This window comes from Trichosurus vulpecula, chromosome 1, assembly GCF_011100635.1.
Source record: "Trichosurus vulpecula isolate mTriVul1 chromosome 1, mTriVul1.pri, whole genome shotgun sequence".
NCBI lineage: Eukaryota > Metazoa > Chordata > Mammalia > Diprotodontia > Phalangeridae > Trichosurus > Trichosurus vulpecula.
The window spans coordinates 37,185,312-37,211,908 of NC_050573.1; the positions used below are offsets into that span (position 1 = coordinate 37,185,312).

Here is a 26,597-nt window from a genome sequence, read left to right on the forward strand (position 1 = left end):
CTTCACCATACTGGAAGGCCTGGGTAGAACCTCCCTAGGAGGTAGAACCCCCAAAGTGGGATCCACCCCTGGGCTGGTAGCAGCACTTTGCCCATAGCATCATGGGAGGTAACTGCACCAGGTGGGAAAGCCCCTGGGTAGGTGTGGGGGAAGACAGGATGTGACTTCCTTGGCAAAAATGCCAACCGGCCCTTGTGGAATCATCACGCTGGGTTTGGCAATGCTACCCTCCCTGACTCTGCCCTGAGGCCCCTACCCTCGGACCCTAGGGCTGCTGTTACTGTTTTCATCTAGAACTGGCTAAGCTACTGGATGGAGAATCTGTAGAACACAGACCCCCAGCAGGCCAGCCTCAGAGTCTGGACAGAGGGGAGTGTTGAGTTCCTTCAGACAGCTCTGGGACATTTGACCCATCAAGGCTGTTAGGAAGAAGGATTAGCCCCAGTGGCCAGAACTAGGAACCACGGTGGAGGGGGGTGTCAAATCAGCAAGCATTTATTAAGCACCTACAGTATGCCAGAAGTTGTTCTAGGGGTTGGGGGAGGGGAGTTTCGGAGAAGCATATCTTGCCTTGGTGAATCAGAGATGTTCAAAAGTGGGACAGGTTGTTTGGGGGGGGGGGGTCCTTCCTCCCTAGAGGTCTTCAGGTAGAGGCTGGGTGGCCACTAGTCAGGGGGGTTGTAGAGAGGATTCTTGGTCAGCTGTGGCTTGGTGACCTTTTCAATCTGATTGACCATGAAAAACTCCAATGATCAAGTTATGTCAGCAAGCATTTATTAAGTACCTACTGTGTACCAGACATTGTGCCAGGGATACACAAAGGGGCAAAAAAACAGCCCCTGCCCTCGGGAAGCTTATAGTCTAATAGAGCAGCAACCTCTGTGGGAGGGTGTTGGGGTCTTGTTGAGGTCTGAGACTCTCCCTGGATCCCCAGGATGCTTCCAAGGAGGAGGTGATAATAGCTCCATTTCTGCTTTAAGATTTACAAAGGTTTCCTCGTCTGATCCTCACGACGGCCCTGGCAGGTAGATGTTATCATCACACCCCTTTTGTAAGTGAGGCAGACTGAGGTTAAGTGATTTGCCCAGGGTCATGCGGCTCAAGTGCCTGAGCTGGATTTGAACTCGGGTCTTCCCGATCCCAGGCCTGCGCTCTCTCTGTCGGGCCACCTCTCTGCCTTGGACATCCTAGAGGAACGTGGAGTCTGTTTGGTTAAAGCAAACCCGGATCCTTGCCCTCGCCCTCGCCCTCCGGCGATGACTCACGTAGCGGGTTGTGGGCTCGCCAGGCCCAGGCGGTGATGTCACCTGGTCTCAGGAATGAAGCCGAGCAGCCTGGCGCGCTGTGTGTCTCTGCTTCGTCATTCCACGGGAATCCTTCCAGGCTGGCCAACCTGTGGGAAGACTGACTGCCTTGTGTGGCATCCCACTGAGCCCTGGGGGCGGCCCTGGGCAGGTAGCTTCCCCTCTCTGGGTCTCAGTTTCCTCATCAGCAAGATAGGTTTGCCGAGGGTGCTGACTGTTTGTCCTGAACCTCTGTGCCTCGTAGAAGTGGGAATGGGATGAGAATTTAGCCGCGTGTGGGGGCCGGGGGTGGGGGAGCTTAAGTAGAAAAAGGAAGGAGGCAGCCTGGCGTGGAGGGAAGAACACAGGCTCCGAAGTCAAAGGACCTGGGTTCTAATTCTGCCCCTTTTCCTTATCCCCTGCATGACCTTGGATAAGTCCCCTGACCTATTTGGACCTCAGTTTTCTCATCTGGAGAATGAGGGGTGGTCTGTCTGTTTAGTGGATTAGATGTTCTTTGAGGGCCCTTCCGGCCCTGACCCAGTTCCTGTGACCTCTGAGGAGGGAATCCTCGCTAGGTTGTAGGCCATTCATCCTTCTGGCCATCCTGGGCTCTCGAGGAGGCTTAGGCCCTTCTGTGCTCTTGAGATGGCAGTTGTATGAGTGAATCTAGTGTTGGACTCAGGCAGGCCTGGGTTCAGATCCTGCCTACGATACCTCATAGTGACAGCTTGACTTTCTGTAGCCCGTTAAGACTGGCAAAGTGTCTTGTTCAGACTTCCCAGCAACCCCGGGGGGCAGGTGGGGGTCTTACTGATGTATTTGTTGCTGTACAGTCATTTTGGTCATGTGTGACTCTCTGTGACCCCCTTTCGGGTTTTCTTGGCAGAGATCCTAGAGTGGTCTGCCATTTCCTTCTCCAGCTCATTTTACAGGTGAGGAAACTGAGGCAAGTAGGGTGAAATGACTTGCCCAAGGTCACACAGCCAGTAAGTGTCTGAGGTTGGATTTGAACTCAGGAATATCAGTCTCCCTTACCCCGGGCCTGGCACTCTGGCTGCCCTATTGCCATTTTACTGAAGGGGAAACTGAGAGCAGTTCAGTGACTTGCCCAGGGTCACACAGCTAGTGGGTGCCTGAGGTGAGATTCAGACTCAGGTCTTTCTGGCTGCCAAGTCCAGCATTGTCCCTACTATGTGCTGCTCTGACCACGGGTCAGTCCCTGAATCTGTGAGCACCAGCCGTGGCCTCACCTCTCCGGTCACGTGAGCTTTAGAGGGGCACGGAACCGTCAGTCACTGTTATCGTCGCGAGTGTATCCCCGGAAGTGTTGAGGGCAAGAAGGAGTCACAGGATCGTGGGATCCCCTCCACCTTCCTGCTGACCCTGACCCAGCCGCAGATTTAGAGCTGTCAGCGAGGCCAGCCCTTTCATTTACCCAGGAGAAAGTGAGGCCCAGAATCACACAGCTATTAAGTGTCTGAGCCAGTATTCAAACCCAGGCCTCGCTTACTCAGATCTGGCCCAGCATGCACTGTCCACTCCATCCGCTGCTCTTGGGGCAGGATTGAGACCAGCCCACAGGGACTGAAGAGCAGGGGATGCACCTGAGGACGCCTGCCTGGTTACCTGTGCTGGGGCTGAAGCATCTCGGGCCTGAGGCGGAGCCCTCCGCTCACCTGTTAGCCTGGCTTTGGGTGGCAGCCCAGAGATTCCCAAAATTCCAGGCTTGCTTTTGTCTAAAGGGCTTCTGGGTACCAAAGGCATGCGTATGGACGGCACCTCCCTTCTCCAAGGAGATTGCTCATGGCTGTGTCTGGGTGTGAGCCTTCTACTGCCCAGCCCTGGGGAAGGAGGGCTGCTTCTGGGTAAAGGACCCCGCCCTCTGACGGTTAACAATGATAGTAAGGATGATGATGGTGGTGGTGAAGATGATGATGATACATAGTGCTTACTATGGGCCAGCTGTTGTACCTGGTGCTTCACAATTATTATCTCTTTTGGCCCTCCCAACAACCCTAGGAAGGAGGTTATTACTCATTTTACAGATGAGGACACTGAGGCAGGCAGAGAGGTTAGGTGACTGGCCCAAGGTCACACAGCTAGTCACTGCTCCATCCGGCACAGCTGTCTACGAATCATACCCATGTGTCTCTCTGACGTTCTGGCTCATTCTAGAGCAGGTTCTTAATCTAGGGTCTGCGGCCTTGGGTTTGTTGTTCATTTGTATGTGTTTGTTTTTACCACTTTGATAACCGCGTTTCAGTAGAATTGGTTTCCTTTGGGATCTTTTGCATTTTTTATATTGATGTATTTAAAAATGGCATTCTGAGAAGGGTCCTCTTGGCTGCCCCAGGATGCCCAGGGGGTCTTGTCCTAAACACAGATGTTCAGGAAGTCCAGAATGAGTTCAGTGGTCTTGCAACCTCACACTTAGAGAACAAACAAAAACCAGAACCTGCCCTCAAGAAGCTTCTGCTCTGCTGGGTCTTGGAAGAAGCCCAGAGTGCTTCATTCCTGGTGAAGTGGAAGTTTCTCAAGGTCAGGGATCATTTGACTTTGGTCTTTGCATCACTACTTTCTGGCGCATAGTAGGTGTTCAGTAAATTGATTCACGTGCACAGAATTTCAGAGTTGGGAGTCAGTCAAGTCAGCAGGCATTTATTAAGCACCTCGTATCTGTCAGGTGCTGTGGATACAAGGAAAGGCAAAAGACAGGCCCTGCCCTCAAGGGGCTTACATTTTAATGGCAGACACTACATGCTATTAAGTCCCTGTCCAGGGGGCCTTGAGGTGTCCAGCCCCTGCCTGAACGTAAGTCTCTTCTGCAGTACAATACGCCTCAACTGGGGTTATTCAGCTTTCCCTGTGAGATGGCGCTTTGGGGCAGCTCTGCTCATGTCCCCAGCCTCTCCTTCTGAGGGTCAGCTCAGAGCTTAGAGGATCCAAACTGACCAAACACAGTGAAACAGGAGCTGAGCTGGGCCTGGCCCCAGCCCTGGGAGTTGGGAGGCCCTATTAGTCTCCGCCAGGGGTACCTGCCAATGACACCTGGGAAGGAGAAGGGCTTTTTGTCACAGGGAGTTCTGTTCCATTTGAGGCTCCTGCACACAGCTGCCTCTTGGTGAGACAGGTGGCGTGATGGTCTTGGGGCGAAGAAGACCTGGGTTCAAATCCCAGCTCCCATGCTTAGTAGGCACATGACCATAGGCAAGTCATTCTACGTTTCTGAGCCTCAGTTTCCTCATCTGTCAAATGGAGCTGTTATCTGTAGCACCTGCTTCCCAGGGCAGTTGTGAGTCCCGGCAGGAGATGATGTCTGAGATAATGACTTTGTGAACGTTAGCGTGCTCCAGTCATTCTGCAAGCATTTATTAATTTGCTAAGAGGGCAGCTGGGTGTGGCACAGTGGTAGAGTCAGGAAGACCTGAGTTCAGATGTGGCCTCCGACACTGTGTGACCCTGGACGAGTCACTTCATCCTGCTTGCCTCGGTTTCCTCCTCTGTAAAATGAGCTGGAGAAGGAAATGGCAAACCCCTCCAGCGTCTCTGCCAAGAAAACCCCGCATGGGGTCACAGAGAGTCAGACACGACTGAAACAACTCAGTAACATCTTCTATTTTAGTTATTTCGGTTAGAAATGATTCTGGGACAAGTCACTGTCCCGCTACTATTCTTTTATTATTAATAACAATGATAGTGCCTATTTCTATGACTTCACATATAAATATAAGCTGTTATTAATAAAAGAATATTATCAGGCTAACCTTGGAAGGCCTTTTATGTACGATCTGTCATCTGTCGTACGTATGATCACGACAGCCCTGGGGGGAGGTGCTCTGATAATCCGCACTTTACAAATGAGGAAACTGAGTCTTCGAGAGGTGACATGCCCAAGGTTGTCCTGTTGGGGCCGAACTCAGGTTTTCTGACTCCCCCCAGCTCGCTACCCACTGCCCCTCCCTGCCTGTAAAGCCTGAAGTGCTCGCTAAATGCTTGCTGTTGTTACGCTGGCCACCACGGTGTCCGTCTGGGTATTCAGTCGGTGCTAAATTTTTGCAGCCGTCAGCGACTCACTGCACAATTTCCGTGGACTCCTTGTATGATGTGCCTCGATCGGTTCCTGAGTCTGGGCTTCCTGAGGACCGTCTTTTTATAAGTTCTCAAGTCAATGATCTGGTCCCGAACAACTGTCAGAAATCCTGGCATTTGGTGATGAAGGTGAAGAAGAAAACAGGAAAACAAACCCTGAAATGGACAGATGTGGTGGTGGAGCTCTGTGCTCAAAGAAGCGTCGGTCAGGAGGAGGGTCCGCAGAAGGGGGCTGCTGAGGCTCCTCTGGGGGTGTGCGTGTGTATGTGCAGAGCTGGAAGGGGCCTTGGACACATGGAGTCCAACCCCTCACTTTACAGATGAGGAAACCGAGGCGCACGGCGGTTTCATGCCTTGCCCACAGTCAGAGCGTGACGGAGACCAGACCTGGGGTTCCAAATCTAGCTGTCTTCCCACCGTTGGCAAGGGCGTGGTGGCATCTTGCGTCCATTGTGACCAAGAAGGCAAATTGCCGCCCGATTCTGGCCTCCTCCAAGATCTTCTCCTCTCCATCCCTTCTCCGACTTCGATTGCCCAGCAGTGACTGTTCCCTGAGTCAGGGGGCGGTGACCCGCCCTCCATCCTGGGCATTTACTGCCCCCCCCCCCACCTGGGGCCTGCTCGTGGCCTGACCTGCCAGGCCAGGGGACCCTGTGCAGAGAGCAGGGGACCAGTTGGGGCTTACTCAGGGCTCGGCCTCCTCAGCATCAGGGGGGACCCGCCGTTGTTGATCAGGACCCCCCCCAGGGGGCGGGAGTGACGCATTCAACCCAGCACTGAGGGCCTGGAACTCTGCAGTGACGGTGGAGGTCCTGCCCTCCAGGAAGCTTACACTCACTTATTAAACGTGTGTAGTGATGGGGTGGGGGGGAGCCTAGAACGGGCTTCATGGAGGAGGAACCAGAGGGAGTCGAACCACAAATTGAAGTAAGGATTCCTGCAGCCGGGGGTGATGTAGGAGAGCATTCTGGGTGTGCAGATGGGGAAACTGAGGCCAGGGAGGTTTTGTGCCTTGTCCACAGTCATGGTCAGAAATATCGTACCTGGGATATGCTGACAAAGGGCCGCCTCTCAGGGGTGGCTTGTAGACGCGAGCGCTGAATTTGGACCCGGGACCCACATCCTGACACGACCATTATTAACAAGAATAGCTAGCATTTACGCAGCACTTTTAATGTATTACCTGGTTTTATCCTCACAACAACCCCGGGAGGTGGCTGCTGTCATAACCCCCATTCTGCAGGTGAGGAGATGGAGACGGACCAGCCGTTAACTATCCAGGGTCATGCAGATAGTGTCTGAGGTGGGTTTTGCACCCAGGTCTTCCTGATGCCAGACGCCGCCCTCCTAGCTGCCTAAGCCCGCTCTGCTGCCGTGTGACTTGGAGCAAGTGCTTCAGCTCTGGGCCTCAGTTTTCACCTCTGCGGAGTGGGGGGTTGGACTCCATCATGATAATGACAATAATACAAGTTTGTGAAGGATTGTGCGCCTTATCACGGGCTCTCTACAGGTGTGACTGGGCCCGTCTTACAGCTGAGGAGTTATCAAGTGATAACAAGTTATCAAGGAGCTATCAGTGGCAGGATTTGAACCCAAAGCTTCCTGACTCTAACCTGTTCTGGGCCCTTTCTAGCTGTAAACCCCACAATCTTAGGCTGTTTGTGGCCTGCTTTGTACACACTTGCATGCATGTGGTCTCTGCTGTTAGACTGGAAGCTCCTTGAGGGCAGGACTGTCTTTTGCCTCTTTTTATATCCCTGGCGCTTAGCACAGTGCCTGGCGCACAGTAGGTGCTTAATAAATGTTTACCAATTCATTAAAGACCGAAGGAAACTGCCCACGTCCTGCCCGCTTTGGTCCTGCGTCTAGGGCATGCCACAGCCCTGTGGCATGTCCCCGATGGGAGGGGGGCACCCGACTTGAGGCTGCTTTTTCCTTCTATGGCAACAGCATCCCTTAAGATGCTGGGCGGTTCATTTTACACAGTTGGTTGTCATTCTAGGAACTGGTTCTGTTGGCACCTGTGAGCCTCCTCGGAGCCAATCGTCAGGCTGGGGCGGGGAGGACAGGGGCTGTTCTTGGTAGACCTGGGAGGTGCCGGGTTACCCCTTCCATTCCAGGGCTTCTGCTGGCCCCTGGGTGGGTTGGGTTTTTTTTTTATTATTTATTTGCATAAAAAACAAAGATGGGCTTGTTCCTAGAAGCATTGGCAGGTGTATCTCAGGGTTTCATACTCCCGTGAGTGGAGGGCCATCTCTGCTTCTCGGAACTACAGGGCTGAAAGGCACTCAAAGGCTTGGCAATCACTTGGTCCAGCCCAAACCTGGCTAAGGGTTTAGACCTTGGATTTTGGCGGGGTGGGAGACCAGCCAGAGTTCTAGGGAAGGAAGGAAGGAGTAAACATTTATTAAACACCTACTGTGTTCCAGGGACCGTGTCAACACTGGAGATGACAATACAAAAACAAGACAGTCCCTGCCCTCCAGGAGATTCTGTTCTGAGATGGGGAGACAGCACACAGAGGAGGGCGTTGGCCAGAAAGGGGGTTTTGGTTCGGAAAGTTCCTGGGACAGCCAATGGAGTCATGGCCAAATAAAGTCTTGGGGAGTCGGACGTGACTGAAAACATTCAGCGACAACAACAGTTCTTATAGTTATCATTATCATCGGCATTATTGTGTGATCCTAGAGGTGATAGGGAGCCACAGGGGTTTTTTGAGCAGAGTAGTAACGTGATCAGACCTGAGCTTTGGGAAGGTTGTAGGCGTGGATTGTAGCACTTTTGTGAATTAGGAAATGTTACCGCTGTTTAAAACGCTGAAGGGCAGAGGGACAGACAGACACACGCAGGCCTGGCTGGGGCATGATGGATCGGGCCCTCACAGCCCACCTGTGGAACCCTGGGAACGGGCCTCATTTTTTACTTCTCTAAGGACAGGATGAATTCTGGGGTCTCTTCTGGCTCTGTCTGTGACCTCGTGGCTCAGGGTCCCGTCCCGGCTCTGACAGTTGCTTCCCTGCTTGATCTCAGACTTGGAGCATCCTTTTCCTCATCTGTGAAATGGGACCCTCGTGGCGCCCGTCTCGAGGGGGCGTCCGGAGGCTCAGAAGGCACGGTGTCTGCTGGGCGCTCTACAGACTTTAGACCCCTTGTTTAAATGCCGTTTGTGGCTGATGAGTCAGCAGGTTGAAGGGGAGCCTGGGAGTGGATTCTGGACCCGAGTCTCTGAGAGCTTGGCTCTCTGTGGGTCCGAGCATCTTCCGCAGCCGGGGTTTGCTTCCTGTGTTGTATCGTGAGGCCCGGGGACCCTTGGGAACCTGGGTTCCTGTTGTGGGCCGGAGAAGGATGTTTGTCCGCCTTAGGGGACTTCCTTGCTCCTCTTGCTGCTGAGGCTGAGCTTGGCCAGGGCTTCCAGCCCGTCCGCTCTTGTCTCCCCCCCACCCCAGCACATACACAAACACACCCTGTTTGTCCTGTAGGTCAGGACCCTCCTCCCTCTGCAGGCTGGATGGTGAGAACCCGAGTGTGAATGTTGCCTCGGACCTCTCCTAGCTATGTGACTACATACGTCACTTAATGTCCCTCAGCCTCAGTCTCCGTGTCTGTAAAGTGGGGGGGTTGTCTCTGATGACCTCAAAGGTCCCTCCTAGCTCAGAATCAATGATCTTTCTTACCCCTCCCTCTGGGCCTCAGTCTCATTGGACTCAAGGCTGTCTGAAATCCCACCGGATCTGAACCTTAGGGTCTCTTGATCCCTGAGATAGCAGAAAAATGTTTGGGCGACCCCAGGCCTCTGCCCGACTGGACATCGGCCGTCGTCTCTTTCCCCAGCGTGTCTCATGTATTTCTGCTCAGCCCCAGACAGCAGCCAGCAGAGGCTGGCTAACGGTCAGGCCCACCCCAGAGCGGCGGAGGGTAGTGTCTCGAGAGGCAGTCCTCATCGTGCCCATGGCTCTGAGGCACACCTGTGGTATTGAGGAAGGAAGCTTGCCTGCGGCCTAGAGCGGCAGAGGAAACCCAGAACCCTCCAGCTCGGGCTCCTGTGTGTTACTGAGGCCCTCGGCCTCGGTTTTCCCACCAGCAAAATGGGGAGAATCGTTCATTCAGTAAGCATTTGTTAAGCACCTACTGTGTGGGCCTCTGTGGGAAGCTCTTTGATAACTTTCTCTTAGTGTAGGAAGTTGTGCCAGTGAGTAGATGAATGGGCGGTGGATGCATGAATGAGCACTAATTAAGCACTTGCTGTGTGCTGAGTGTTGGGCTAAGGACTGGGGATATGATAGTAGACACTTAACTAACCCTTAAGAGGGGAGTGGCGTGGGGGAGGGGGTGTTTTGGTTTGGAAATCCTTACTGTCACGGTGAGTGGACTTGGAGGATGACTCACTCGACACACCCTTCCCGGTGACAGTAACTCGCAGTAATGATTTGACTGTACAGCCAGAGCTGGAAAGCCACGGGGGCTGGGGCCGTGCTGGAAGGGTACAGCATGGTGGCAGGAGACAAGACCTGGGGCAGTGAAGCGTGTCTGACTCAGCTGGCCTGACTTACCGGCTTAATTCAGTGCAACAGATGCTCGTGAGGTGCCTCTCCCGGTACCCAAGATATCAAGGGGGAAAGAGCCTAAACCTAAGGCCCTGCCCTCAGCAGGCTTCCAGTCTAAGCCAAGGATTTGTGTCGTTCCGTCGTGTCTGGCTCTGTGACCCCTTTTGAGGTGTTCTTGGCTAAGCTACTAGAATGGTTTGTCAATCCCTTCTCCAGCTTATTTTGCAGACAAGGAAACTGAGGCCAACAGGGTGAAGCGACTTACCCAGGGTCACACAGCTAGGAAGTGTCTGAGGCTGGATTTGAACTCAGGAAGATGAGTCTTCCTGATTCCAGGCCCTGTGCTCTGTGCACTATGGGGCCACTCAGCTGCCCCTAGTCAGAGGACCTAGGTTCAAATTCTGCCGCTGCTTATTACCTATGACATCTGGGCCAGGCCACTTCACTGCTCCTACCTCGGTTCCCTCATCCATAAAATGAACAGTTTGTCCTAGATGACTCCTGAGAGCCTTTCCTGGTCTAGAACTAGGACTCTATACTTGTGTGAACACTTTTAGCCGGGCACATCAAGGAAGGCTTCATGGAAGAGGTGCCATCCAAGCTGAGCCCTAAAAATCAAGGAGGAGCCTGGAAGTTAGAGGAGAGAGAGACTGAAATCACCCCCAAGCTGGAAGGGTAAAGACCCCTCCCTCTCTCCCAGGTGGTGTAACTGCCCCTGGGGGTCTGGCCTAGCCTCCCCTCCGGAAGATTCGATACAGAAGCCCAGAAGGGTGGATGTCCCCTGAGGCCTGAAGGGTGGCTGCCCGTATCGGTGGTTAGAGCGCTCCCACCAAGGACAACATAGCAACTCGAGGTCTGTGCTGAGTGCGAAGGACACAAGTAAAGGCAAAAACTCGGCCCTCAGGGAGCTCACTGTCTATAGGCTTGTGTTAGATGCAAACAACCAAAGTGTGTGTGTGTGTGTAGGGAAGAAACATTTATCAAACATCTACTATGTGTAATACATTTGTACACACACGCACACACACGCGCATACACACACACACATGCACAATGAGGCAGCTAGGGCCCAGGCACCTGTTTTTCCATTGATTTTTGTCTCCTCACACAGTGCCTGGCATACAGCAGGCACTTAATAAATGCAGATTGGGTCAGGGATCCTCTTCCGTCCCCTGCTCCCACAGGGTAAGGGAGGAACCAGATGCACATTAGAATAGGGTTATGGGATGGTTGATTTGGAACGGGAGGACCTTAAAAGTCAGTGAGTCATTTTATGGACCACAAAACCGAGGCCTTGGAGACGTTAAATGACTCGTCCAGGGTCATACAGTGACATTCATAGGACCATAGATTTAGAGCCAGAGGGGGCCTCAGAGGTGATGGAGTCCAACCCACCCCGCCCCCATTGAGCAAATGAAGCAGCTGAGACCCAGGAATGTAAAGTGGTTTAGGGGCCACGGACCCCAGGTTAAGAACCCTTCATCCCAGGCTCGTGACTCTGAGTCTGGAGCCGTCTCTACCCCGTTCCTTCTCATTCCCTGGTAGAAGGTTGGAGGGCAAAGCTCAGCCTGTGGAGGGAGGAGGGGAGTCCAGGGGAGGGGAGGGTCTGTGTCCTTTCCCTCAAGTGGCCCAGCCCTGCCTTCTTCTGGGACAAGGTTTGGCTGGACCAGCCTGTTTCCAATAGCAAGGCCCTGTGAAATGTAACAAGCCCCTACTATGCCCAAGGACTGTGTCTCCTTGTGTGTGGTTTCCTGTGCCTGGGGAAGCTGGAGGCCTCGCTGCCTCTGAGCCACCCTCCTAGTCCCGAGACATCTGCCTGCCCAGCATACAACGGGGCTGTGTTTGCTGGGGGTGGGGTGGCAGAGCAGGGAAAGCGTCCAGCCCATCTCCTCCAGCACACACGTACACACACACACACACACTGTCAGTCACACAGTCACACTCTTCACAAGACACTGGGCTGAACTGGGTCCTGTTCTCTGCCTCCTGGTGAGGGGCTGGTGCTGTAGCCAAGTGATGGCCCTAGAAAAGCAGGGAGAGGTGGGAAGGGATCCCGCTAGGTTCTTGGCTCCCCTTCCACCCTTAGGCAGCCACCCAAAACGCCCTATCTCCTCTTCCCTTCCCCCCCCTCCCGCCCCCATCCTTCTCTCCACCTGACCCAGCCAGATTTTCTCTAAAGGCATAAGGAAATCCTGCTCTGAAGTGACCTGGGATGGGGGTGGAAGGAGGTGAAGATGCAAGTTGCTTCTCATTGGCTGGAGATGAGCTGATTTCTGATGCTAGAGAAGCAGCTTTCTGAAGCCTGAGAGCCGGTTGGAGCACCCAGTGCCATTGGCTTGGACGTCCTGGGGAAGGAGCTGGCAGTGAGGTGGTTGCACGCTACTGAGGACCCAGGACATGGTGGCTTCTTCCTCCGCCCCTCCTGTGGCAAATGCTCTGAGACCAGGTCAACTTTTGGATCCCTTTGTAGGATCCTCGACTTTAGTGTTGGAAGGTACCATCCAGTCAAGACCGCCATTTTATACATGAAGATATGAATGAGACCCATTGAGCCACAGATCTAGGAGTGCCAGGGCTTTGGAGCTGGTGGGGGTGGGGGGCGGGGGACCTTGGGAGTTGTCCAACACTCCCACCCCACCTTTTTAGAGGTGAGGAAACTGAGGTTTGTGGACTTGGCCCATCTAGTAAGCGACGGCCTGGATTTGAACCCAGATCCTCTGAGTCTAAGCCCAGTGGCCCTTCTGCTGCATCGGGCTGCTTCCCCATAATGATATCAGTTTGCATTTTGTCAGCTCACAGTTGCATGAGACTTTCCATTGATCATTTTACTTAATCCTCATTACTATTCTGTGGGGTGGACAGTATAGGTTTTATCCTTATTCAGATGCGGAGAGTCAGACTGAGGAAGGTGAAGTTGCATGTTGTCTCTTCCCTTAGACCAGGAGCTCCTTGAGGGCAGGGACTATCTTTTTGCCTTTCTTTGTATCTCCAGAACTTAGCCCAATGCCTGGCATATAGTAGGGCACTTAATAAATGCTTACTGACTCAAGTAAATAGCCCAAGATCTCACTTGGTAGGGCTCAAACTTGCACCCAGGTCCTTTCGGCTGCCGCCCACTGACATTGTAGTAAAGTGGGAAGAGCAGCGGCCTTAGAGTCAGAAGACCTGGGTTCGAATCTTGCCTTGGGTGCTTCCTACTTCTGTCACCTTCAGACTTTCATGGACCTCAGTTTTCTCTTCTGTAAAGTGAGGAATTTGGATTAGATGGCCTCTAAGGTCTCACCTCACTCCCCTCCCATTTCTGTCACTAAGGAATTAGTTCTTTTGGGCATAGAGTCCCAGGGCCCGGGGTCAAGGATGAAGGCCAGTGGAGCTGGGTTGTCCCGCTGTGTTGGTGAGGTGAGAATGAGCCGTCACAGTCAGCGGAGACAGTTTAGACAGGGGGGATGCTTGACCCCTGGGGCAGACTGCCAAGGCAGGCTGGGAAGGCGACCTTCAAACAGGAGAGAGAGCCACTGATGGCAACACGAGTCATAGGTGTGACGTGGCAGCCAAGAAAGCTGATGTGTTCTGGGGAGAGTCCTGGTGTCCGGGCCTATCGAGGTGATGGTTCCATGGTCCTTTGCCCGGGTCAGACCATACTGGGGTGATTGTATGGAGGTCTGAGCATCCACAGGAAGTCACCTGGTGAGGGGCCTTCAGACTGAACAACTCACATTTCTGTGTGCTCGCTGTGTATGTGCCGGGCACTTTCCACTGACTATTTTGTTCGATCCTCATTTTACAGATGAGGAAATGGGGGTGGATGGAGGTTGTGACTTGCCCAGGGTCACACAGCTCATATCTGAGGCCAGATTTGAACTCGGGTCTTCCTGACTCCAGGCACAGCACTCTGTCCACTGCACCACCTGGCCGCCCAAGATAGGTTTAAGGAGCTGGAGTCTTTCAGAGGAGACTTAGGGAAGGCTGGATAATAGCTCTTTTCATGTCAGAGGGCTGTTACGGGAATTAAGGGATCAATGTGTTTTGTCTGCCGAGACACAAATCTCAGTTTGATGTGGGAGAGCCTTTCTGAGGAGAGCTGTCTGCCTTGGGAGGGGGTGGGCTTCCTCTCTCTGGAGGTCTTCAAGCACAGGTCAGATGGTCACTTGTCAGAGCAGATGGATTCCCACGGAGATGCTGGGAGCCCAAGGTGAGGTCCGAAGCTGATGTATTCTGTTTAGAGCCAGCCCGATGGGTGGAAGGTTGGACCAGGACCTCTTAAGAAAAGGGTTTGTTCTGTAAAACTTGGACTCGGTCGAAAGGCTGCACCTAAGGACCTAGAAGGCCACATGTGGCCTTGGCAGGTTCCCTACCCCTGGACCAGGTGATCTATTGAGGAATCAGTCTTAGCAATCAAAGGTGAAGTGGAATGATGGATTAATTACTGACTGTTGCCCTGTGCTAGGTGCCATGGACAGAAAGGTGATACAGGAAAAGCCACATACACCAAGACAAGGGAGGGTGGGAGCCAACACAGGAGAGGTCCAGGCCAACGCTGCAGAAAGAGTGTTTTCACCCCGGGGGAGGGCAGAGAAGGCTTCAGGGAGAGGGGAGACCTAAGCCGGGCCTTGAAGGAAGGGAAGGGGGACATCAACGAAGGAGATGGGATGGAGGGCCATCCCGGACATGGAGGAATGAGCCCATGGAGGCAGGAGAGGGCGAGGTAAAGAAGGTGACCAGGAGTCCCATTGGGAGAACTGTATCAGGTCTTTAGGGGAAGACAGGCTCATCAGAAAGGGGAGGACAGCTTTATCACAAAATTTCAGAGCTGGAAGGAACCTCAGAGACCATATAACTGAGCCCATACAGCAGCCCCCACAATGCACCTCTCCAGGGAAAGGGGAGATGTCCCCTCCAGAGGTGGCTCTGATTGCGTCAGGAAGTTGTCCTCTTGACGTCCCAGCCTAAATTAGCTTCTGCAGTTTCCTTGGTTGTCTGTGAGCTCAAATCCATCAATTAATCAGTCAGCATTTACCAAGCATCTCAGTGCCAGTCACTAAAGCAGGTGCTGGAGAAGCAAAAGCAGAAATGAATGTAGGAGCCTACATTCAGTCAGAGGAGATGTGTGTGTGTGTGTGTGTAAGTATTTTCCAAATAGAAACAAAATGATACATACTGACGAGTCCTATCTGTGTCTAACTCAGATTGTGTTATTTAAAACCTGTTCTATGTTTGATGTCTTGTAAACCCAAGTGCTTGCAAGAGGGCTGAGGTCACCCCTTATAGGGAAGTTCCATGCATTCGTGTTTCCAAGGAAGAGCAGTGGAGCCAGGCTAATGTGATGAGGGAGATAGGGGCTACTTTCAAAGAGTTCCCAGGGTTACCTTGGGGTGAGGATGAGAAATCTCCAAAGCAGCCCAGATCCTCTGGGTCCCATTGGTATTCAGTACTCCAATTAAATGAGAGCTCAGTATTTGGGACTGAAAAGACCAGAGCATCCCGATGTTTTGAGATGACTCAGGGGGCATCCCCTGAGGTTCAGTGCTCAGTGGTGCCCTGGGGGGAGAGAAGAGCAAGGCTTCCAGTAATTTATACAGTTGAGTTACAGCCTCAGATCTCAGAATCTAAATGAATCAGGGGCACAATGAGGGCCTGTGTGAAAGGAGGTCAGAGTGACTGGGAGCTGGTGGTGGGAGGGCCCAGGCAGAGCGGGCTGTGCTGTGGTCAGCTGAGGGCTTGGCCATGTGGCCTAAAGAGATGGGAGAATGGTGTGGGAAGAGCCTTGGACAGGGGGTCAAAGGACCTGCTCATCCTGGCTCTGCCACTTGCCATCTGGGTGACCTCAAGCAAACCTCTCAAGACCTTGTTTAACCTTTCTGTAAAAGGATGCCCTCGAACTCCAAACTGATGGTTCCTCTCCCTCCCTCTGGCCTCCATGGTTCTGTGTCTTCCACGTAGGTTTCTGGGTTGGTTCTGAAAGGGGGGGAGAGTCTTGGATTCCCCCCGCGGTGTTTCTGTCCTTATGATACCGAACATCGAATGTATTAGCTCATTGGATGGTCATGGCAGCTCTGTAGGAACCGTAAGCCTCCGTGGGCCCATTCTGAGGAACCAGGCTCATAGAAGGGGCAGCCACTTACTTGCCTTCTGTTACCCAGCTAGTCGATGTCAGAAGTGGTATTTGAACTCAAGTCTCTGCTGACTCCAAATTTAGCGGTCTTCCTACTGGACAACACTCATTTATAAGGAGGCATAGAGGGCCCCTCTAAAAAGCCTGGGAAAATTGGCTGAGACCAGGTCGTGGTGCCCAGCCTGAGGCAGGGCCATGGGAGTAACGTCAGTGGTCAGAGCTTGAGGAGAACCAGTGTGGCAGCTGGGTGGGGGATGGACTGAAGAGGTGGAGGCGGGGAGGCTGATTAGGGGGCTTTAGAAATGGGTGATGAGGGGCCGGATGGGGGGATCCATGTGAACAGAGACAAGATTTGGTGGCTGATGGTTATGGGGGATATGTGTGGCTCCATAGGGTGACGTGGGCTTTGCTGTGAAGGCCCTTGTCCCCATCATCCGTCATCTGCTGGGCTGCTTCGTAGACTGGATTAGATCAAGCCAACCAGGCCATTCCATTTTCTAGAAGACTGGGCCACACTCTCGTGTAGATGAGTAAGATGAATAGACATCTTTATTTTTTGCTAACCAAGGACTAGCTTGTGAGTTGGCCTTGGGCATGAATCTCGCTGTATCCACCCCTTTCAACCGCACCCCTCCACCAACCTCTTCCCCATTGCCAAAGGATGGGGTAGGGGCGGGGCCTAGCACTAGCCAGTTGACCTTTGGGGATGTGATAGAAATAGAAACCAAAACTCCTCTTTCTCTGTGCATCCCTCCCTCCTCCCCCCTCACCACAGCCTAACCCATGGTTCTGAATCAGCTGTGAGGAGCCAAGGCTGCCCCTTCACGGGAGCCATGAGTTACATCTCTGGGGAGGTGTGTGTTTGCTGCTTGTCCTGGGCACACAGGGCATACTCAACTTGTTTGTCCCTTGGCCTCTGATAGATCTTCCTGAGCTTTGCAGACGTGTGGGGGAGGGGCAGGTCACATCACCCCTTGGGTCTTAGCTTCTTCGTCTGTAAAATGGGAGGTTATTAGACTAGCCAGCCCCCAAGGTCCCTCCAGCTCAACATCAGTGGTCCTAAAGCATCTCTTCAGTTCGGGCCTCTGTTCCCTCACCTTGAAAATAAAAAGGTTGCATTGCATTAGAATGTCCTCTGAGGCCCCTCTCAAGCTCAAGGCTTTGTAGCTTTCCTTTCCAAGCTGGTCTCCTCGAACTCTCCGATGATTTTAGCTTTAGAGGGAAGGAGGGCACTGAGGGGTTTCAAGTGTAGCCACCTTGTTGTACAGAAGGGAGACTGAGGCCTGAGAAGGCGATTTACCCATGGTCTCAGTGTCTGAGGTGGGATTTAACCCACATCTTCTTGACTCCAGATTCAGTGCTCCATCCACGACACTGTGCTGACTGTCAATAAACATTTATTCACAAACTAGACCCACCAGCTGTCTCTCGGCATTTTCTCTGTCTATCCCCCACACCTGGAATGCTCTCCCTCCTCATCTCCTCCTCCTGGCCTCCCTGGCTTCTTTGAGGGTCAGCTAAAATCCCACCTTCTCCAGGAAGCCTTTCCCAACCCCCTCCTAGTTCTAGTGCCTTCCCTCTGGTAAAGATTTCCTATTTAACCTGTAGATAGCTTGATTGTGCATAGTTGCTTGTTGCCTTACCCATTAAAATGTTAGCTCCTCAAGGGCTGGGACTTTTTGCCTCTTTTTGTATCCCAGACAAACGTCCTAATGCCTAGCACATAGTAGACACTCAGGAAATATTTATTGATTGACTGACCTGGTTAAATTATCTGGGATTGCGTGTCCTTGTTTTAGCATGCCTCTGGAGGCTCTTTCACAGCGTTCAGTTCAATCCAGAAGGTACATAAGTACCTACTATGTGCTAGAGATAGATTAGGGAGGAGAGAGGCTGAAGGCTGGGAAGCCCTGTGAGGAGTCTGGGTGACCGGGAGGATGGTCGAGTCCTTGACTGCAGTTGGGAGGAGGCCAAGAGAGTTTCACAGGGAGAGAATGGCTTTTGCTCTGGACAGGTTGAGCTGGAGATGCTTTGGGGACATCCGCATTGAGATGTCTGAGAGGCCACTGAGGCTGGACCTCTGATTGAGCCAACATCATTTATTCAATGGGCTGTTGTGTGCCAGGCCAGGTGCTGAGGCCCGGGAATAAAAGTAGTGTGCGTGGCTGGCACAGGCATTTCTTCAAAATGGAGGCCTCAGTTGGGGGGCGGGCCCCAGAGTTTGGGAACGCTCCGGGACATGGCAGGGAAGTTTGGAGGCAAGAGTGGAACCAGGGGATGAGTGAAGGAGGAAGGTTAGGACTGGAAACATGGCTCTGGAGCCATCAGCTTCTAGGTGATCATTGAACCTATGGAAGTTAACGAGGTCACCAGAAAGGAGAGGGGGGCACAGAGCCCCACCCTTTGGATGGATCCAAGAGATACGTTGGAGGTAGAAATGGGGGGTGGGGGGCAGAGAAGGAAGAAGCATGTGTATGATGCCTACTATACGCCAGGCGCTGGGTTGAAGGCTTTACAATGATGATCTCATTAGGGGGTGGGTGCTGTTATAATCTCCTTTTTGCAGTTTGGGAAACTGAGGCAGACAGAGGTTAGAGTGACTCACCTAAGGTCATATGACTCATAAGCGTCTGAGGTCAGATTTGAACTCAGGTCTTCTGTGCCAGGCCCAGCGCTGCCTCATGATAAGACCTCTTGTCACAGCTGCCACCGGGTGATGATTTTTTTTTTTATCCCCAACCACTCTCAAACTGATTTCATTTCAGCAAGGATTTATTGAAGTGCTTGTCCTGAGCTGGGGGTGCAGTACCCTGCCCAGGGAGTCATAGAATTGTACCTCTGGAGTTGGAAGGTCCCCAAGGCCAGGTGGTCCAGCCCCCTTGTTTTACACACGAGGGACCTGACACTTAGAAAGACTTTAGCTGTGGTCAAACAGCTGTTATCTAAGGAGGAGCAGGAGGTCAATCAGAGGATTCTGGAGCATTTAGTAAGCTCCTACTATGCTCCAGGCCCTGAGGGTATAAAGACAGACATTAAGCGGTCCTTGTTCTCAAGCAGTTTATGTTCTTTTGAGGGACTTGTAATTGTTGTTCAATCTTTCTTCAGTCATGTCCCACTCTCTGTGACCCCATTCGGGGTTTTCTTGGCAGCTGCTGGAGTGGTTTGTAATTTCTGTCTCCAGATGAGGAAACTGAGGCAAACAGGGTTAAGTGACTTGCCCAGGGTCACACAGCTAGTAGGAAGTGTCCAAGTCTGGATTTGAACTCAGGTCTTCCTAACTCCAGACTCCAGGCCCGATTCTCTGTGCACTATGGCACCATCTAGCTGTCCCTAATTCACCTCTAGGTTCCTTTCCAATTCAGAATCCTGTGATCCTTTTGGTGAAAAAGACTTTTGCCAACCTCAAAACTTAGCTGGGAGAGAAATTGTGGGAGTGCAGAATCCCTCGGAATCAGAAAGACCCACTGCATCCTAGCTGTGTGACCCTGGCCGAGTCACTTCTCCTCCACAAGGGACTCGCCAAGATGACGTCATAGACAAGCATTTCCATCAGTGAAGAGTCCTCTGTCTCTGTCTGTCACCAGTCAGGTCCAAAGGAGAAAGATCTTATCTGGCTTTCCAGGCTATGGTTCTTGGCAGTGATTGTGCCTTGTGGGATCTTCCTCCCTCCTCTGAGGCCCTGAGCCCTGCTGGTAGAAGCAGAATTTGTGGTTTTCTCTTGTTGGGGTGAGACATGTGGGGCCTGTGAATAGCTTGGTTTCCTGGGAGGTCCAGAGCCATCCAAGCGAGTGGTTATGGGGGCGATGAGGAGAAAGGAACACCAGCTGTGAGCTCTTAGAGGGCTGGTAGAGAGGTGGCTGGGAGTTGGAGGTGGCTTTGCCCCAGGGTGGAAACCTGTTATCACTGGGGTGAGACACTAAGCCATCTGTTGGAAAAGAAACAACAACAAAGCCGACTCCCTCCCTTCCTGGGGGGAGGGGGAGAAGAAGGGAGTCCTTGTGTGAAGCTTTAGCACAGTAGGATGTGTGAACTTGAGGGCATTTCTTGTTCATCAATAAATAGCTCCTGGTTTTTCCAGTATCTCCTGAGCCCTAGCAGCTTTCTGGAGGCTCAGGGTGTGTGTGTGTGTGTCTGTCTGTCTGTCTTTCTTTGTGTCAGGGAGAGTATTGGGGAGGAGGACAGAGAACAGCGAATTAACACTTTGACATTTTTTTTAGGCAGAGAGACTACACCAGAATCCATTTATCTGGAATATTACTGTTTCTCTTCTTCTATCTCCACCTTCTGATGGTTAGGGTTATCTAACTGGTAGAAGGAATTTAATTTCTTTTCTCAGCTTTGGGAATGATTCCTTTTGTGGGCAGGTTAGGTGGCATAATAACATGAATGAACATTGGCCTCTGGATTAGTAAGGTCTGGGTTTGAATCCTGTCTCAGAAACTTACTAGTTATGTGACCCTCAGGGTTTTGTTTTGTTTTTTTTTTTTTTTCATTTTTAAAATGGCGATGATGATAAAGCCTCCCTCCCAGGGTCATTGTGAGGATCAAACAAGATAAGATTGCTTTGCAAACCTTACATAAATGTCCATTGTAAATAATGGTGGGAGGAATGGCCACCCTGGACAGGTGTCTGACTTCTGCTGTTCTCTCTTTCATAGGCGATCAGCATCAGCAAAGCCATCAACACCCAGGAAGCTCCAGTGAAGGAAAAGCATGCACGGCGTATCCTTCCCAGAAGCCTCTGCTCTGGATCCCTTGAGGAAAGGGGTAGGGCTGGGAGGAAAGGAGAAAATGTCACCATGCTTCCTTGGGAGTGGGATACTGTAGTAGGGATATAGTTAATGAAAGCACCCCCCTCAGGAAATCCATTCTTCCTGCAGTTTGGTGAGGTTTGTCATTTATTGAGACTGGGGCCAAGGCAGGTGTGGCTTTCTAGATCAGCTCTGGGCATCCCAGGGCAGTCTGTAGACTCAGCTTTCCCTGGAACTTCCACCCTCTCCTTGGGGAGTTCATAGAAGTCCGTGATTTAGAGTTGGAAGAGACCCCAAACATCATCTATCTAGTCAAGCCAGCTCATTTAACAAATGAGGAAACTGAGACCCAGGAGGATGAAGGCCTAGGGACCTTAGAGGCCACCCAGTCCAACCCCTTCATTTTATAGCTGAGAGCAGTAAAGGGATTTACCCAGGATGATGAGATCACAGATTTAGGTCCAGAAGGGACCTCAGAGGCCATTTAACCTCCTGAGGAAACTGAGGCCCAGAGAAGCTGACTTACCCAAGGTCACACAGCTGGTATGTCTCCGAAATGAGATTTGAACCCAGGCCTTCTGACCCCACACCCAGCTCTCTGCCTTTCGCTGCCACAGGTAGTCAGAGGCAGAGCTTACCCTCAGACTCAGGCCTCTGACACTGAATTCTTCGCCCCAGACTCCAGCGTCTCCAGCTTTGCCAATGCATGATGCTCTCTTGTTGAAGGAAGAATGTGGTGCAGTGGATAATAGTCCAGATCTACAGTCACTGGACCTGGGTTCTAATCCTCCCTTTGGTACTTATGAGCTGTGCGACCTTGGGCAAGTCACTTATTCAAATTAACAAATACGTATAAAATCTCTTCTATGCTCCAGGCTTTATGCCAGGAGCTGGACACAAATGTGGAATAATGACACAAATATGAATAATGACACCAACCATTCCTACCATCAAGGAATTTACATTTTAACAGGGGAGCTGACAAACACCTGTATAAGTATATAAAAAGTTAATGTAAAGAAAACAAATACAAAGTGGAAGGAAACAAGCATTTATTAAGCACCTACTGTGTGTCAAATACTCTGCTAAGCATTTTACAGATATTTCGTCTGATCCTTACAACAGCCCTGGGAGGTAGGTGCTATTTGTTATCCCCATTTTACAGATAAGGAAACTGAGGAAAAAGAGGTTAAGTGACTTGTCCAGGGTCATACAGCTAGTAAGTGTCTGAGGCTGGATTTGAACTCCGGTCTTTCTGACTCCAGGCCCAGTGTCCTATCCACTGGGCCACCTAGGTGCCCACATAGCGTAAATACAAGCTGAGTTGGGGGGCGAGGGGCGGGGATTAGGAAAGGCTTCACGTTCATGCTGGTATTTGGGCTTCCCTCGGTAGACCTTGGTTTCCTCCTCCTTGTAACAAGGAGGTTGGATTGGAGACCCCTTTAGGTACCTGTCAGTTCTACATCCATGGTTTTCCTACCTTCCTACCTGTGGACAAAGGGACGGCCGGATGTGGGGAGACAGTGACGTGCAGCCTTTGATAGGAAATCCCTGCAAACCAGAGCTGTTCGGTCCACCTCCCCCTGCCCCAAAAAAGGTCAATTCACTGAGAAAACCCTTATTAAGCACACTGTGTACACCCCCCTGTGCACATCTGAACGTGAGCCTGATCCCTCCCTGCGTTGACCTTGACCTCTGAGAAGGCATCATCCTGGGCACCCATCATGAGAAGGGGGCCTTCACCTTCTGGTCCTATGCCATCGGCCTGCCCCTCCCCAGCAGCTCCATTCTCAGCTGGAAGTTCTGCCACGTCCTCCATAAAGTCCTTCGAGACGGACACCCCAACGTGAGTAGAACACCAGCCAACTTCCTCTGCTTCCACCCTCCCCAATCATCCCAGAGGACCTAGGGGTGGGGTTGCTTCCCCCGGTCTCTGACTAAGCCCTGAGGGTCTCAGGCAGTGACTCAGTGCCCCCGCTGGCCCCTGGGGTTGGCCCTCTTGGGCAGAGATCGCCGGCCATCCTCTGCAGCAGCGGCCACCACGCTGAGAGCTTCCTTCTCCCATCCTCCTCTCCTCCTTTCTGTTCTAGGTTCTCCATGATTGCCAAAGATATCGCAGCAATATTCGGGAGATTGGAGATCTGTGGGTAAGTGTCAAGAACCAGGCTTGGGGCGGGGGGAGCTTAGCGGAAGGCAGATCAGTTTGCCCCCTTCCCCCTTCCCTTTCTGCCCTCACATGGTTTTCAGTGACTGCCTCAGTGTGACTTCATGTGTATAATCAATATCAGATTGCTTGCCTTGTTGGGGGGGGGTGGTAAGGGGAGAGGAAGAGAATTTAGAACTCATATTTTTTTTAAAAAGAATATTAAATTTTTAAAAATATAATTGGGAAATATTTAGCAAAATAGAAATATGTTTAAAAAGGGGGAAAAGTCTATTACATTTGCTTTTTATTTCTCCATCAATCCAACAAGCATTTCCTTTTCCTATTTGACATCTTTCCTTTTTACGTCATCCTCGTTTCTGAATATATTCCTTCCCGTCTCGTATCCGGAGAGCCATTTCTTGGAACAAAGAATTAAAAAGAAATAATAGCTAGCATTTACATAGCACTTACTGTGTGCCAGGAACTGGGAGAAGTAAATGTTTTACAATTAGGATCTCATCCAGTCTTCACAAAAACCCTGAGAAGGTCGATGATATTATTATCCACATTTTACAGGTGAGGAAACTGAGGCAGGCAGAAGTTCAGTGACTTGCCCAGGGTCCCACAGCTAGTAAGTGTCTGAGGTCATATTTGAACTCAGGTCTGCCTGACTCCAGGCCCAGTGCGCTATCCAATGCACCGACCCACCCTCCCCGCAAAAGGCAGTTCAGCAAACAATAAAACATTAGCCAGGTCCATCAGTAGGTGCACTGGGCCGCCAGTTTGCTGTAGAAATCAGCTGCCCTTTTTTTGGTCCCCCTTTTTTTCCCTTGAAGGATGCGTCTGATTCCTTAGTTTTGGGGAACCAGCCCCTGGATCCGTAGTGGATTTCTGGAGCCCTGGCCCATTTCCATACCTGGGTTCCTGAGTCCCTTCTAAGCCCTAGGAGGAAGAGCATTCTCCTGAGTGAAGAGGAGGCTGGCACAGTGGAGAGTCAGGGGACCGGAGTTCGAATCCTCCATCTGATATCCCCTGTTCTAAGGCCTCTCTTAGCCCTGACATTCCCTTTGGCCTTTACCTCTCTAGGACTCAGTTTTCTCATCTGTAAAATGAGAGACCTGGAGAAGGCAGCCTCAAAGGTCGCTTCCATCTCCAGATCAGTGCTTGCCCACGATGGATTGTGTTAGCTCGTGCTGGGGATGGAGAACAGAGCAGCTGAATAGGGAGCTGTTCTAGGAGGGAGGGTCTCCGAGGGAGGACTTTGCTAGGAAGGGTGTGCCTTTCTTAATGCCCTTTTAAAAAGAACAGACACAGTGCTGGAGGCCCAGGGCCCATGCTGGGGTCTAGGCCTGGGTAGACATTCGGGAAGAACCCCATGATTTGGGGCACACATGTAGGCCTGTGTCTGTCAGCAGTCGGCCAAGCTGTGTCTGCCCACCAGCATTCTCAAGAAGGCATCCCACGCGAGGCTGGCCCATTGCCCAGAGAGAGGCACTCTCTTCTCCCACGGGTTTCTGGGGTGAAACTGGTGATGGGCAGCTAAAGGAGAGGCAGAGAGCCTAGGGAGAGAGCAATCAGGGTTATCAGGGGTTACCGTTCCTGAGAGGAAGGAATCGCATGGTCCGGAGCTGGGAAGAGCCTGAGAGCACAGACTGTCAGAGCTGGGAAAGGTATGGAGGGATGTCAGGAGAAGAGTGGATTCTAGGATGTGGGATGTCCGGGCTGGGAGGGGCCTTAGAACAGGGAATATCAGAGCTGGGAAGGGCCTTAGAACAGGGATTGTCAGGGCTGGAAGGGGCCTTAGAACAGGGATTGTCAGGGCTGGGAGGGGCCTTAGAACAGGGAATATCAGAGCTGGGAAGGGCCTTAGAACAGGGATTGTCAGGGCTGGAAGGGGCCTTAGAACAGGGATTGTCAGAGCTGGAAGGGGCTTTAGAACAGGAAATATATATATGCATATATATGTATGTATGTGTAGAAAATCTGGCTTTGCACAAATGCATTAATGGAAAAGAAGGCATATTTTAATGGGTAAATAGTGCCTTGTATTGCCTGAGGTCCCAGAGCTCCAAGGGAGAAGGGGTTTCTGAGGCCTCTCCTCCAGCCCACACCCCACCCCCCCACCAGTGACCAGACTCAGCTTGAACACCTCCAGCGAGGGTGGTCCCCAGCCCCTCCCGAGGCAGCCCCTGCTACGTGTGGACAGCTCAGATAGTGAGGAGGTTCTTCTGTTCTCAAACCCACATCTGCCTCTCGTACCCTCCATCCCTGGGTCAGCTCTGAGAGGCGAGCCTTTGGCCCATCTGACAGGGCTGCTTCTGTTCCACTGTCTCCGACCTCTGGCCTTACAAGGCGTGATGTCGTCTTCCATCTCCCACAGTTCATGGCCAGCTGAACTCATTCTGATTCCGGCGATTTCATTTCTGTTTATGAAATGTATGTGTTTATATAGGCAGCATGGCTTAGTAGACGGAGTGTCCTGCCTCTGACACATACATCATAGCCATGGGATCCTGGGCTGTCACCCATGCCTGGAAGGCCCCCCTTCTTCCTTCACAAGAAGCCTTTCTGAGGCCTCCTGAGCGAGCGCCTCCCCTTCCCGATTTCTGACTGGAAGCACCTCAGGAGCAGCATTCAGCTCTTGGGTTTGGGGAGTTGGGCTTTTTGCCTTTCTTTGTATCCCTGGTGCTTATCACAGAGCCTGGCACCGGGGAGGCCCCTGATAAATGCTTATTGACTCAGCAGATTCAAACAGCTCTCCAAGATTCAGAGGTACAAAGAGGATTCTCACTGGTGGAGGAAGTTTGCTCTTTGGGAGTTCCCCATACCAGTGAAATCACGAGGCCAATCCTTTTTCTCTCTTTCTCCCTCTATCTCTCCTTCCTTTTCCCTTCCTTCCCTCTCTCCTTTCCTTCCTCTCTCCCTTCTTCCTTCCTTCACTTCTTTCCTTTTCCATCCTTCCTTCTTCCTTCCATGAATCTGTCCTCTCTTCCTCCCTTCTTTTTACATAGATGTATATATACATGTATATATTATGATATATACCTATATTATATGCTTGTGTACACACATATTTATGTTAAATGTGTACACATGTACTTACATTTTTATGTCACTGCCCAAATCATGCCCATTCTTATACAGGCACACCCGCACTGTCCCATAGAGCCCTCCCTTGTAACTAGGAAGCACAGCTAAGTAAAACAAAGCCAGTCAGCCACTGGCCAGGCAAGTCTAACTGGCAGCGTACTCCTTATTCCACTACCTCTCTGGGAAGAGGAGGCAGGCTTGCTCCCCGCAGTCACAGTTCGTCCCTGTGTAGATCGGGCTCCCCCAGGGCTGTTTTCTTGTACGTTCTTGGTGGTCGTTGTGTGAATTACTTCTCCCCGAGTCAGTTGATCTAAGTCTTCCCGGGTTTCTCTGACTTCCTCGTGTTTTCTCTGAGTCCTCCCGCGCTCTATTATTGCTCCGTTTGTCCAGCTGCTGTGGCCTTTTCTCTTGGCAGGGCCACCTACATGACCGCTATGGACACCTTGTGACCATTTACACTAAACTTCTGCTGACCAAGATCTCCTTCCATCTCAAGGTAATTGGCTTTCTAGAATCCGGGGGCCAGGAGGGAGGGTCCTGGAGGGGTCTTCCTTGGTCTGGTACCTTCTAGCCTGTGTC

General features: G+C 51.8%; 1 protein-coding gene across 1 annotated transcript in view; it reads left to right on the forward strand.

Annotated features, from left to right (window-relative positions):
- The window catches only part of HIP1R (huntingtin interacting protein 1 related), a 75,095-nt gene that overhangs the window by 12,683 nt on the left and 35,815 nt on the right, over window positions 1–26,597 (forward strand). Inside the window, exons 2-5 of the mRNA XM_036765148.1 lie at window positions 20,690–20,753; window positions 22,486–22,628; window positions 22,873–22,929; window positions 26,434–26,514. Of these exons, the coding sequence (XP_036621043.1) occupies window positions 20,690–20,753; window positions 22,486–22,628; window positions 22,873–22,929; window positions 26,434–26,514 (345 nt within the window). The remainder of the gene's footprint in view (window positions 1–20,689; window positions 20,754–22,485; window positions 22,629–22,872; window positions 22,930–26,433; window positions 26,515–26,597) is intronic.